Source organism: Chroicocephalus ridibundus, chromosome 2, assembly GCF_963924245.1.
Source record: "Chroicocephalus ridibundus chromosome 2, bChrRid1.1, whole genome shotgun sequence".
Lineage (NCBI taxonomy): Eukaryota > Metazoa > Chordata > Aves > Charadriiformes > Laridae > Chroicocephalus > Chroicocephalus ridibundus.
Window position 1 is genome coordinate 3,458,086 of NC_086285.1, and position 13,278 is coordinate 3,471,363.

Genomic DNA, 13,278 nt, shown 5'->3' on the forward strand with positions numbered 1-13,278 from the left:
CTTTGGGATAGGGCTTAGCTGGGGACGTTGCATCTCATCACCCTGCCACCCGTGCCACCAGCTCTCCTTCCACAAAAAACGTTAGAAATGAATAAGCTGGTGGGGGACAATTCATCAGGCTGCTGTGGGTGCAGTATCATAAGAGGGAGCTGTACCTTTTATGGTCTCACCGGGACGTGGAGAGCCTTAGGTACAGAGGAGAGACCAATCTCCATTACCATGAGATGCCTGCATGGAGATGGTCCCCCCAGGACCACTTGGGTGGGGAGAAGAGGCACTTCTTGGCGCAGCTGGTGTGACTTGGTTTATGCAGATGCTTCAGGGTAAAATATGCCGAAAGTGTTTTTTCACCTCTGTCACCTACAAAGGAGCCCAGCCCACTCGGGTGCGGATGTCCACATTTGGGTAGATGAATTCCATAGAGGAGAGGACTGGTTTTCCAGTATAAGTTTAGATATTTTAGGTCAGAGACTCTGACAGAAGTCGACCGAGCATCACAGAGTATTTGCTTTTCAAAATTCCCCCTGCCTCTGCCAACCCCACTCAGCACCAGGCCATTTTGATGTTCCTAAACTGCCTTCAAAGCACAGAAATGAAGAAGAAACCTGAGGCCACAGACTCCTTTTATCACGCTTTCCTTTTTGTTCGGTTGCTGAGCTGGGACTCTGGTTTCAGAGGAAAGGAAGGAGGGGATCCGTGACCATACCTGGGAGCCTTAAACACAGCAGCCAAGTCCATGCTGATGCCAGTGGAGACGGGTCCTGCTCTGCTAATGGGGTTTAAAGTCACCGTAACTTCACCCAAAGAGCGTTGAGCAATGGATGTGGAGGACAGGGAAGAATCACCCAATCAATATCTGTCAAATTAATCTCACAGAAAGCTCTGGGAATCACACTGTCCCTCCAACCAGGTTTCAGGTCCCCTACTTTTAGTTCAGACACACGCTCAGCGAGCGCTGCCACAAACCTCCCCCTGGCTCTCAGCATCCCAGGTCCTGACCACACTATAGCTTCCCTCAAACCATTCCCTGAGCCAATTTAATGTTCTAAACTGGCAAAGTTGTATTTTCTGATCACTGAAATGTTTAAATACTCCTTTACTGGCAGCGTAACTCTGTGCTAAAAGAAAACCCAGAAAAAAAGTGAATAAAAGCTGTAGGAAGTGAAAAACCAAATAAAGGCTCAAACTGGCTCCCTAATGCTTTTCCGTTTTCACTTTTCTTTCCGTTGCCATCCTTTCAAATATGCTCGGGGGGGGGTTCACGCAACACGTGTGATAGTTAGGAGGCAGCACAGGCATGCACTGAGAGAGATGACAAAGGGTTGCTCACAGGACAGCCACCGTGTCCTGGTGGGTGCAACAGGGATGCAGCACTGGGCAAAGAAGGGCCAAAGCTGGATCTGGATGTGGGTCCCTGGTGCCCGTTGACCCTCGCGTCTCAGCCCAGACGTGCTTCCAGCTACATGATTTTCACCCTTCTCCCAGATCTCTAAAAAGCAAAGCGCAGCTCCTACTCTTGGCATATTCACACTTCCAAGGAGAGGAAAAAGCTCTCTGCATCCTCAGCCCTGGTTTAAAGGAAGGCAGGTTTCCTCAGCCCCATTTTTTACACGCAGCACGTGCCAGCAGCCGGGCAGAGTGCGTTTGTGCGCCAAGGTCACCTTGAATCACATCCGCGGCCTGCTTTTATTTCTCCACCTGCTCTGCCGGCGCAGCTGCCTGACAAGCGTCGCCTCCGAGCAGGGCCAGCGCCGAATTCAGGGGCCAACATGCCGCATCGCTCTCCACCACTGGCAGCGGATCTGTCCCCTTGCACACAGGGATATGTGATAAGGTTATCGCTGCCGGGACACGCAGGGAGCGCCTGGTCCTGCCCAAGGGCCAGCTGGTTGGATGCGCCGGCTGCTGCCATTGCATTTGCAGCTCCTGAAAAACGAGCCCCTTTTCTCAGGGTTTTAGGTTCAGTGTGTTTGAGCTGGAGCTCTGCACCGGTGCTGCTTGTCCCGGTGAACACAGATGGCTCTGTTTTGCAGAGTTCACTTTGGGCCAGCCTGAGCCCCCTCCCTGCAGAGCCGCACATGCACCGGCGTTGGCCGCAGCAAGGGGCAGAATGGCCTTAAACCGACTCGCGGCAACTGGAGAAAAGCAATCACAAATGACAGCCGTGACTCACGGCCATGTCTTGAACTGTGGGATGAATTCCAGCGTAAGCAGCTGCAGCTAAACCCGGGGCTACCTGGGCCCTTCACAGCGCTAACTAATGTTAAAGAGGCAGGAGAACAGCACCTTCAGCTCCACGCTTTTAATGCGGGGACTTTATTTCTGTGCAGTGTCAATGAGTAGAAATTACTACTGTCAAACACTGTCGTTGATTCCAAAAGAGAGCTACCGACTGTTTTTCCAGGAGTGTTAAAAGAGGATGGGGCCAGCTGACGGGTCCTTTAGAAACATATCCAACGGAGCATTAAAATAGAGTGGAAAACAGGAACCTTTGGAGCAGTGGCGTTTCCAGCACGCCAGCCAAACCACCACTGGAGAATGGGTACGTACCCTATCCATCTGCAGTTTCCAGGGGATTAAAGGCTCGGCAGGGGGGTGGGGGGGGAAGGAATGACTAAGGGTGCAGGAATGCTGCGAGCAGCCACGAGAGCAGGGCAGAGGTAGCCTGAACAGCCCCCGAGGACTCGCACAACCAAACCGCAGGAGGTGGCTTTAGTTTAGGCCGTTTCCTTCCCTTCCTCCATCGTCCCCTTGCCTGGCGGAGGGACCCGCGACCCAGCGGGACGCTGCCGCCCCTCCGTGCAGCTGCAGGGCAGAGCTAGGGGTGTCCAGGACCCATCACTCCCCAAAACGCCCCTCGACCTCTACCCGACCGGTACCCGATTGCCCCTGGGACGGGAGGGAGAGAGGGGCGGGGCCGGCGGCGCCCTCCCCGCCGACACACACAAGATGGCGGCGGCGGCGGTGAGCTGCGGCGGGGCCCTCTGACAGCCTTCGGCCTGCCCGCCGCCATGTTGGTGAGGGCGGGAGCAGCGGCGGCGGCGGCGGCAACAGCAACAACCACCCTGCCAGGGCTGCGGCGGTTGTGGCGGGGCGGGGGGAGCGGGGCCGCCGCCTGCTTCCAGCTGGGCCGGGCGCTGCTGGCGGTGCGGGGCGCCGAGGCCGCCATCTTCCTCCAGGGGCTCCTCACCAATGACGTCACGCGGCTGGTGGAGGGGGACGGGGCCCCCCCTCCCGCCGCGGGGCTGCCGCGCGCGCTCTACGCGCATGCGCTGAACGTCCAGGGCCGCTGCCTGTACGACGTCATCCTCTACAGGTGAGGCCGAGGGGCGGGGCCAGGCGGGCGGGGGGAGCGGGGCCTTCTGTTGCCATGGAGACCGGGGCCGCGCCGCTTTGGCGGGCTTCTCCCTGCTCGGCCGCCACGTCGCGCGCCAGTCGCTGAGGCGTTCCTGGTTCATCGCTGCAAATCAAGGCGTAAAAAAACCAAAGGGCTCGCTCTGGATATTTCTCACCGCTGGCCTCTCTGAGTTACCTCAGTGGAATAGCATAATTGAGAAGCTCGGCATGAATCGGCAACGTGCACTCGCAGCCCGGAAAGCCACCCACGTCCTGGGCTGCATCCCCGGCAGCGTGGGCAGCAGGGCGAGGGGGGGATTCTGCCCCTCTGCTCCGCTCGGGGGAGACCCCCCTGCAGTGCTGCCTCCAGCGCTGGGGCCTCAGCACAGGAGAGACACGGAGCTGTTGGAGCGGGGCCAGAGGAGGCCCCGGAGATGCTGGGAGGGCTGGAGCCCCTCTGCTGTGGGGACAGGCTGAGAGAGCTGGGGGGGTTCAGCCTGGAGAAGAGAAGGCTCCGCGGAGACCTTGGAGCCCCTTCCAGTCCCTCAAGGGGCTCCAGGGAGGCTGGGGACAGACTTTTTACAAGGGGATGTAGTGATAGGACAATGGGTAATGCCGTTGAGATTTAGATGAGATATTAGGAAGAAAGTCTTTACTGTGAGTGTGGTGAGCCCCTGGCCCAGGTTGCCCCGAGAAGCTGTGGCTGCCCCATCGCTGGAGGGGTTCAAGGCCAGGTTGGACGGGGCTTTGAGCAACCTGGTCTAGTGGGAGGTGTCCCTGCCCAGGGCAGGGGGGTTGGAACTGGATGATCTTTAAGGTCCCTTCCAACCCAAACCGTTCTGTGATTCTATGATCTGTTTAATATCAAAGACCTGCATGAGGGGATCGAGTGCACCCTCAGTAAGTTTGCAAATGACACCATGTTGGGCAGGAGTGTTGATCTGCTGGAGGGTAGGAAGGCTCTTCAGAGGGATCTGGACAGGCTGAATCGATGGGCCGAGGCCCATGGTGTGAGGTTCAACAAAGCCAAGTGACAGGTCCTGCACTTGGGTCACACCACCACCATGAATGCCAAAGGCTTGGGGAAGAGTGGGTGGAAAGCTGCCTAGTGGAATATGAGCCAGCAGTGTGCCCAGGTGGCCAAGAAGGCCAACAGCATCCTGACCTCTATCAGGAATAGTGTGGTGAGTAGGACTAGGGCAGTGATCGTCGCCCTCAATCTCGGCACTGGTGAGGCCCCACCTCGAGTGCTGTGTCCAGTTTTTGGCCCCTCAATACAGGAGGGACACTGAAGTGCTGGAGTGAGTCCAGAGGAGGGCAACAGAGCTGGTGGGGGATCTGGAGCACAGGTCTTGTGAGGAGCAGCTGAGGGAACTGGGGGTGTTCAGCCTGGAGAAAAGGAGGCTGAGGGGAGACCTTATCGCTCTCTACAACTACCTGAAAGGAGGGTGTAGTGAGGGGGGTGGTCAGTCTCTTCTCCCAAGTAACAAGCGATAGGGCAAGAGAAAATGGCCTCAAGTTGAACCAGGGGAGGTTTAGGATGGATATTAGGAAAAATTTATCCGCCGAAAGGGTTATCAAGCGTTGGAACAGGCTGCCCAGGGAAGTGATTGAGTCACCATCACTGGAGGTGTTTAAAAGATGGGTAGACATGGTGCTGAGGGACATGGTTTAGTGGTGGTTTTTGTCAGTATTAGGTTGATGGTTGGACTTGATGATCTTAAAGGTCCCTTTCAACCTGGACAATTCTATGTTCTGTAATCTTAGTATGTTTAAAGCAGGCCTCAGGGCAGGCCCCAGGCACGGCATCTATGAGTATATTCAGGCCATATTCAAAACAAGCGTTTTGTGCTGCCTTACAGACACCATAGTCACTGACAGATGACATATAATAATTACACCCTATAGCCAGGTATGGTGACAGGGAAAAATTGGGCTGGCGGAGTGTCGCGTGAGGGTAACAGTCGCGTGAGGGTAACAGTGTGGTAATTAACGGATGGCAGAGCTGAATGAAGCCTCTTCTCCTGCTGAAACTCACGTCGCTTTAGGTGAGTGTGACCGGTACAGAAAACTGCAAGGCCAGACCCATTTCTGTCCCCAGGAGAGGTGAAGGCAGCATTTACTAGAAAATAGTGGAACGGGTGGCTGAAAAAAATATTTCAGGGAGCTGAGTGCTGCTTTTGTGTGCACCAGCAGCCATCAGTGAGGTTCCCCAGATCCCTGGATTCGCACCAGGATCAAGATAAAGCGCGTTGGCTTCTGCTGCTGTGGGAGGTTTGTTTTTCTGACCTTGTAGGTGTTACTTTTTTAGGCTCCACGAGAATCCAGAAGAAGAGCCGCACATCCTGCTGGAGTGTGACGGCGGCGTGCTGGAGGCCATACAAAAACATCTCAAACTGTACAAGATCCGGAGGAAAGTAAACATCGCCCCTTGCCTTGACCTCTCTTTGTGGGCCGTCGTCCCTGGGGAGCAGGCTGGAGACATCGCCAGTTCCCTCGCTAAATCTGCAGACCAGGCTCTGATTTTAACTCCTGACCCCAGGACAGAAGTCATGGGCTGGAGACTGATTACAAAAAAAGGAGCAAATCTGTCGGAGATTATCCCTGGGAGTCAGATTGGAAATATTCAGGATTACCACAGGCACAGGTACAAACAAGGTAAAGCCAAGTCCTGTTTTGCACTCTGTGTCACTGGATTTTGGGGAAAATTATTTATTTATGTATTTTCACAGCTCCGTCTTATTATCAGAGTCCATAAGCTGATATAAGACAAAGGAATAAATTATAAAAGCCACACTGGTATGTCTCAAAGTGTTTAACTTGTTAATAAGTACGGGTATTATTTACTACTTTGAGGATAGAAGTGATCTGGTAGTTACAATTCTCTCTTGTGTCAGAATCAATATTTGGGTATAGTTCCCTATTACTAAGATTATGGGGCAGTGGGTCAGGAACGCTAACCACAAAAGAAAACCAGAGTTATTCATTTTCTTAGAGGGAGACTTCTGTGGTTTGAGTCATTTTGATTATTTTGGGATTGTGCACAGTGTGTGTTTTCCTTGTTGCTAAGGGAGGAAAAGGAAACACCCTAACGTACTTTCCTAAAAATGCATGACTGGATTTGCAGAGTTAACTCGGAGGCCAAGGGGCGGATGATTGAAATGAGAGGGAACTTGGTCCTGGGAGTCCCCCTGCCTGCGCAGAGCTCCCATCGATTTTACTGTGTCCACGCAGACAGTGGATTAAATTAATTGGCGGACTGAAAGATCATGGTCCTCTGCTTGAACCTGAGTCCGTCTGGTTCGGAAAAGCAAGCTGTTAATGGGTCAGACTGGGCTGGACTGTGGGGATGTGCCACTTCCCTAGAACACCAGCACTCCTCTTGCGGTGCCACTGCAGAAAGCTTGGTCCAATGCTCTGCTTCAAAAAAATAATATTTTTGTGTCATTGGTCACTAAAAGGACAACTACTTATACAGACATTCGGCATTTGGGATTTAAGAAAGACAGTCGGCCAACTGTCTATCGACAGTAAAGTCAAGTTGTAGGTTGTGGGTGAGAAGGATTTTGGCATTGACATCAACGTTGATGCCTTTGTGTGGGAGTCTGCATCTCTCTGGGTGCTTTGAAGTTCCACCAGTGTGCTTGGGAGGTGAAATTAGGTTCTAGTGCTGTTCTCTGTTAGCCCGTAACAGTAAACGTCGTTTATGGCTAATGATTTCACTTAGGTCCAAACCAGAGTACTGGGAAGTTCATTATTTCACACTGCTTCTTATGTGTTCTCTTGGTTTATGACCAAGGAGGCACACTCCAGAAAGCTTAAATATTGAAGGTCTTACAGCATTTACCCATTGGTTTTACTTTTTTCCTAGGAATTCCCGAAGGTGTGAAAGATCTCCCTCCTGGAGTAGCCCTCCCACTGGAATCAAACCTGGCCTACATGAACGGTATCAGCTTTACCAAAGGCTGTTACATCGGGCAGGAATTGACAGCCAGGACCCACCACATGGGTGTCATCCGCAAACGTCTGCTGCCAGTCCACTTTTCAGCTCCGCTTCCCAAGGACAGCATTCCCGAGGGTGCCGAGATCTTAACTGAATCGGGAAAGTCAGCTGGCAAGTTCCGGGCAGGAGGAGGTGAACTGGGTATAGCTTTGCTGAGGTTAGCTAATATAAATGAAACGCTCTGCCTAAATGTAGCGGGTGATAAAGTGAAGCTCACTGCAAATATACCTGAGTGGTGGCCAAAAACTGCTAGTAAATAAATGAGGAACCACCACTCGCACATTTGCCTTATTGAGGATATATTCTTGTGTGGTAAGTTTGGGAAGGTGACTCTGCCTTCAGCTGTTGTTTGTGGTGTTTGATGCCAGGATTCCAGGATTCTTCAAATCTGTTGTGTGCACTGAATGTTTCTGTTCAGAGTAACCATTCTGTGGTATTATAATGTCTTTTTTTAACGGCGAGTGTGCCGCTCTTTCCTTGCACAAGGTACGTACTCAGGCTAAATTGTTCACTGCAAATGACTCCTTGCATTGAGCTGCTTCTTAAACTTCCCGATTGGGTGGGTGGTTTTTCCCACCACTCCAACTTGTAATTATGTTCAGGAAGAGGAATTCCTTGTACTCCACATTTCAGACCTTGATTTTAATAAGTCGTCCCCGGTGTGAAAGCTCTCAAACATCCCGGTCCCCAGCTTCAGCACCGGCAGAGGGAGCACAGCCAGCAGCAGCCAGCTCCTCTGCCGCTCCCGACCTCCGTCCTTCGCCCAAACGACCGTTTCGGAGAGGAAAGGGGTGTTTTACAGAAATAAGGCGCACTGGTGCGTGGCCTGGGGTGACTGTTGTATTGTTGTATTACGATAATTCCATTGCGTGCGTGCTCTTGGAATGGCGCGTTGTGCAGAAGGGGGTGATGAGAGAGATGAGCTGGTGAGATCCCATTCTGGCCAAAAAAACGAGACCTCGCATGAATATTTGTAACAAAAACCGTCCAAAGCACATTTTGCCACTGTTTCAGTGTCACTGGTACTGTGAAGGGGATTTGTGAAAAATGCTCATATTGGTGAAAACTCTACGCTTGCTGTAAAATGAGTTTGTGGAATCTCTCATTAAAAGTTTATTGTATCAATAATTTAAATGTGACTTGTCTGAAAGAGTAGAGACACTGCCTTTTATTTACCTTGTGTGAAGATACACAACAGAATACTTTTTTGGGTTGTTTGCTGACAAGAAACGTCTTACGCTGTTCATTCTTGTCATCGCTGACACCCTTTTGTCAGGTTTGAGATTGTTAAGAAAGTCTTTCTGCCGGAAAAAATAACGAAACTGCAGTTCTTCACCCTTTCTGGATCCTCTGAATGCCACAAAGGCGAGACTGTGCTGCCCGCGTTGATGCCGCTTTGCCAGAAGCGCCTTTTCTTCCTCTGCTGCCCATTGTGCAATGTCTTCTCAGAATAGTTATATTGTCCTGGTATACACACAGCCTGAATAAACACCATGTTTTTTCTGTTAGGGGAAGCCCTGCATCTCTTTCTGTCACACACACGTTTCTTTTGTCTTTGTAACGTATGTGAAAGGCTTTTCTGTTGCCAACAGCTGCAGGTTACAAATGCGGCTGCTTAGACACAAAATAAACACACAGGTTGATTTTTTTTTCCAGAGGTAATACTAGATGACTTCTAGAGGAAGGATGTGGCAGAAATGGGAGAGGGCAGCCCTGATCCACGCTATCCTTCCATTTTTTATTTTCCCTCGCAGCCTGCTCCATCGTTAACAGCTTCAGCTGGGTGAGGTTGGGCTGGAGGGTCGGGCGATTGGCCGTGGAGGTGCAGGGTTGATTTTGCAGAGGTGTTCGTCTCGCCAACGATCCCTGACAGAGCAAATGCCAAGCGGGGACTGAGTGAAGAGCCCCGCTGCTGACCAAAGCCATGGCGGAGCCAGCTAAAAAGGGGCGAATAACCAATCACCTCTTCCTCACCTCAACCAAAGGGCTGAAACATCCTCAATGGCACTTTTCATAACTGATTTCTGCAGGAAGGGGGAATTGTTGAGAAATAAAACACTGGAATCAGGCCCACACAGCCCCTGGGGGGAGCCGAGACGCTTTTATGGCACAATTCCGTCATATTTTTGTGCTTCCCTCAGCATGGGATGAACATGGCAGCTGAGGGGAGCCATCGGGTAAAACTGCTCAGGGTGCTTGCCTCAGACTAAATACAGCTGCGAGATGAGGGCCCCACTCTCCAAGGGGCCAACCCCTGCCCCATACCTGTTTTCTGGGTGGTCCCCCTCACCCCCTCAGTTCCCCTGGCTGCCTCACTTTCCCCTCAATCCCATCACTTTCCCATCACTTTCCCCTCACCCTCCCAGTTTCCCTTCACCACCTCAGTTCCTCCCCATCCCCTCAGTTCTCCCTCATCCCCTCAGTTCCCCCTCACCGTCTCAGTTTCCCCTCGTCCCATCAGTTCTCCCTCACCACCTCAGTTTCCCCCTCACCCCCCAGTTCCCCCTCACCATCTCAGTTTCCTCCTCATTCCCTCAGTTCCCCTGGCTGCCTCAGTTTCCCCTCATCCCCCCAGTTCCCCCTCGCTGCCTCAGTTTCCCCTCGCCCTCCCCTCCATGGCGGGCCACCCCCTCCGCTCCCCTCCCGTGCTCAGCGATGGTTCGCCTTTTCCAGTCCCCCACTTCCTCCCCCCCGCCCCCGCAGTGGTGTTGCCCGCCCCGGCGCGCGCCGTTCCCGCCTTGGCCGGCGGCGCGTGCCGCCCGGTCTCCTCAGGGCGGGAGTGTGAGGCGGGAGGATAAAATGGTGGCGGGGAGCGGCCGGCTGGCCGCCCTGAGGCCTGGCGGGGCTTGTCGGGCAGAGGTGAGGCGTCAGCGCCGCCGCCCCCGCTGTCAGGACGGGGCTGGGGTCTCGGAGCCGAGTGGGGTGAGCGGTGGAGGGGAGGTCGTGAGGCCACTCTCTAAGGGGAGGAACCGGCCTCTGGCCGGTGAGGGGCGGCGGCGGAGCTGCAGCGAGGCTCCCTTGGAGGGAGGGAGAGCCCTGTGGCTGCTGGTAGAGCAGAACCATGTAAATAAAGGACCTGTCTGCGAAAGTACCAGGCTGTCTTCCTCTTCCACTTGTCATATGCGGCCTGTCAGAAAGCTGAGCGCCCTCCGAAGTTAAAGAGCCGTGAGCGGTGTTGACACACCAGAAATGACTGATGTTTCTGCACGGAGAGATAGCAGAAGAGAGCGGGGAATAAGCGATTGTGTTAGCCTGAAATCCCAATAGGGTAAGACAGGAGTAAGATGCTTTCTGAGGCTGTGGAGGGGGATACATTGAAATGTTTGGTTTCAGGAAAAAGAAATTGTTTTCTTCTTTTTTGGCTTTTTTTTCTTTTTTTTTCTGGAAGCAGTGTTTGATTGCATTGTTATGTTTTTTACATTTCCTATCATAGTAAAAAGCCACAAAAGTTGTCCCGGTGCGGTGATGCGTCCGGAAGAATGACTGCTAATATTTGAAGTATAAACAGATAGTCTACTTAGTTATTAAAATCACTACAATCTGCTATTTAAAATGCATCATTGAATGAATTTATACCGCTTTGGCCGGGTTGATGCTAGGACATTGTGTGTGAGCATCATCTTCATGCTGAGTTACTTGAAGTTAGCAAGTTTAAAAAGTCCTTGCTTTATTAATATTTTGAGTATGTTTGCCTGCTGGTTAATACGTTGCTGAAACCTTTGCAATCTTCATGAGGTATCTGAATACTGCTCAGCTAAGATTCACAAATGTGATTTATCCTTTGCAGCCTGCGGTGATCCTGCTTTTCCAGCAGGCACGTCTTCTCCAGAGTTTTAAAGGCAGGAGAATTTGGCAGCTTTGGTGCCCTTGTTCACAGCCATTACTGCTGAAGCCAGGATCTGTTGATGTGCTTCTGCACAGGCACTAGGGGCATTTTTGGATGTTACTTTGAGGAAGGTGTAGCTGCTACTACTTCTAGCTACTTTGTAAGAATGTTGGTGGGAGCAGTTTCTGCTGGATGGTAACAAGGAGATGTGCTACATTTTGATATCAAACTCTTCTCTCACTCCTTTCTGTGTGCACTACTTTGCTTTTAGGTAGCCTGTGAGCCCTTCAGAAAAGGCTGTCTTGTTTTCTTCTGTAACACACTGTTGTCCAGCTAGCGGAAATAATTTATGCCTAAACTGTTCTTGAGGATTTGTGTCTGCATTTCCTCTCTTTCCCTCTCTCTTGCTTGGGCCAAACAAGTGTGAAATTCTGCTGTTGGACTTCGTTCGAAGCTATTGGGGTTTATTCATATGACTAAAATTACTGCATATACTTTAGTCCTGTGCTGCCATAACACTGGCAACATTTGGGCTTTCTCTGTTTTCTTTAATCCCTGGTCAGAGCATGGCTTGAGATTTTTGATATTTCTTTCCCCCACCCCCCTCCTTGCAGCAAATGAGTTCAGTGCGTACTATCGGCAGCACTGGTGCCGATATGCTATTCTGAAAACTTAAATGTGGAAATGGGTATAAAAGCTTAGTGTGTCGTTTTTATATACGTTGTCATTCTCAAATTGTGCTTATATCAGACTGTTGTAGGAGCTGGAGGAGGACGGTCACATTCTTTGAATGCCATTATAGCTTTGTGGAGAGAAACCAGAGGGAGAATAGCAATAATGTAAGCAAGGGCTGAGGTTTTTTAGGGAGGGGTGACCTCACTTCCTATTTACTGCTGTGTCAGAAAAGCTATACGGAATACACTTAATATTTGGAGAAGGTTATGTGCTACGTGGCACTCTGCAGTGTGTTTTAGCAGTGCTTTAGTGGTAAGGGCTACAGTGATAGTGATGAGGGAAGGACTCTGCAGAACAAAGCTTTGTGAAAATGCCTTGGGAACAGAAGAAAACTTTGGAGAAAGTTTTGTTCCTCCTTCCCTCCCTTTTAGGATCTTTTGTTTTTAATCTGCCTCCATGGAGTTGTTGAAGAACCTAAGATGGAATGCTTTTCTGATTTCCACTGTAACACTTCTAGCTGTCGTAGGAGTTTTCTCATATTCTGTAAGATGGATTTTGGGGCAGTTTTATTGTTCAGGATGAACAACATATGTTTTTAGATTTAACACAGATAAGTTTATGCTGAAGACTATCGTGATTTTTTTTTTGGAAAAATTTAGCCGAAACTTGCTAGAACTATGCTTTCTCTTTTTTTCTAGTCTCAAGGCTCTGTAATAATACTTGACTGAGGATGGACTATGCTTCCCAGCAGCCGAACTGTGTTATAGTTGATTTTTATATTGTTTTCTTCAAAAAGATGAAAAAGGCTCTGTTAGCCTTCTCCATTGTCTCTGGATTCCTTTATTTGTTTAAATTATATCTCTTCGGTCTTTTTGTAGCATTAAAAATATGGCGATGTGAGGGAAGGATCATCTGAGTTCATCATCATCATCTGAGTTAAGGCAAAGAGTTATGGGAAAATAATGACTTTACTAAGGAAAAATGTGTAAAAGGTGATAAAATGTAACTGTCTATGAGATGCTCAACTAAAAGTGGGGAGATGGTAAGTCAGGTACTTCAGGTTCTTTATCAGGTGCAGCACTTTAGCCTGAAAGTGCTTTAATTAAAATAACCTTTATTTTTAATTCTTGTTGCAGGAAGCATAGGGCTCCATTTGCTCACGCTGCAACTCTTTCATAGTTACATAGCTAAGCTGAGCCAAATGGTAGATTTCAGTGGAGAGATAGGAACAAAAGTGGCAGGTTCATCATCACCACTGACAAAAAACATCAATTCCAGAGAATTATTGTGTTATTAATTCCAGAGAATTATAATGTGGATGTACCAAAGCCCCAGAGGTACAGAAGATGATGAACTTGTCATAAGAACTCTTGTACTGTTAAATACAAGGTTATTATATGTATATTGTTTATTATATGTATATTATAGTGATTAAACT

At 50.2% G+C, this 13,278-nt stretch overlaps 1 protein-coding gene across 1 annotated transcript; it reads left to right on the plus strand.

Moving 5' to 3' along the window:
* Positions 1–2,890: 2,890 nt before the first annotated feature.
* On the plus strand, positions 2,891–8,853 carry IBA57 (iron-sulfur cluster assembly factor IBA57). The gene is made up of 3 exons (XM_063324254.1): positions 2,891–3,316; positions 5,648–5,994; positions 7,208–8,853. The coding sequence occupies exons 1-3, from the start codon at positions 3,012–3,014 to the stop codon at positions 7,597–7,599; spliced, it is 1,044 nt and encodes a 347-aa protein (XP_063180324.1). The 5' UTR covers positions 2,891–3,011; the 3' UTR covers positions 7,600–8,853.
* Positions 8,854–13,278: the final 4,425 nt, after the last annotated feature.

Excerpts from the sequence above, each read along its gene's own strand:
- IBA57 (XM_063324254.1), top strand. The coding sequence starts at position 3,012 with ATGTTGGTGAGGGCGGGAGCAGCGGCGGCGGCGGCGGCAACAGCAACA. Across the intron at positions 3,317-5,647 it reads TACGACGTCATCCTCTACAG|GCTCCACGAGAATCCAGAAG; the intron begins GTGAGGCCGAGG and ends TTACTTTTTTAG. Across the intron at positions 5,995-7,207 it reads CAGGCACAGGTACAAACAAG|GAATTCCCGAAGGTGTGAAA; the intron begins GTAAAGCCAAGT and ends CTTTTTTCCTAG.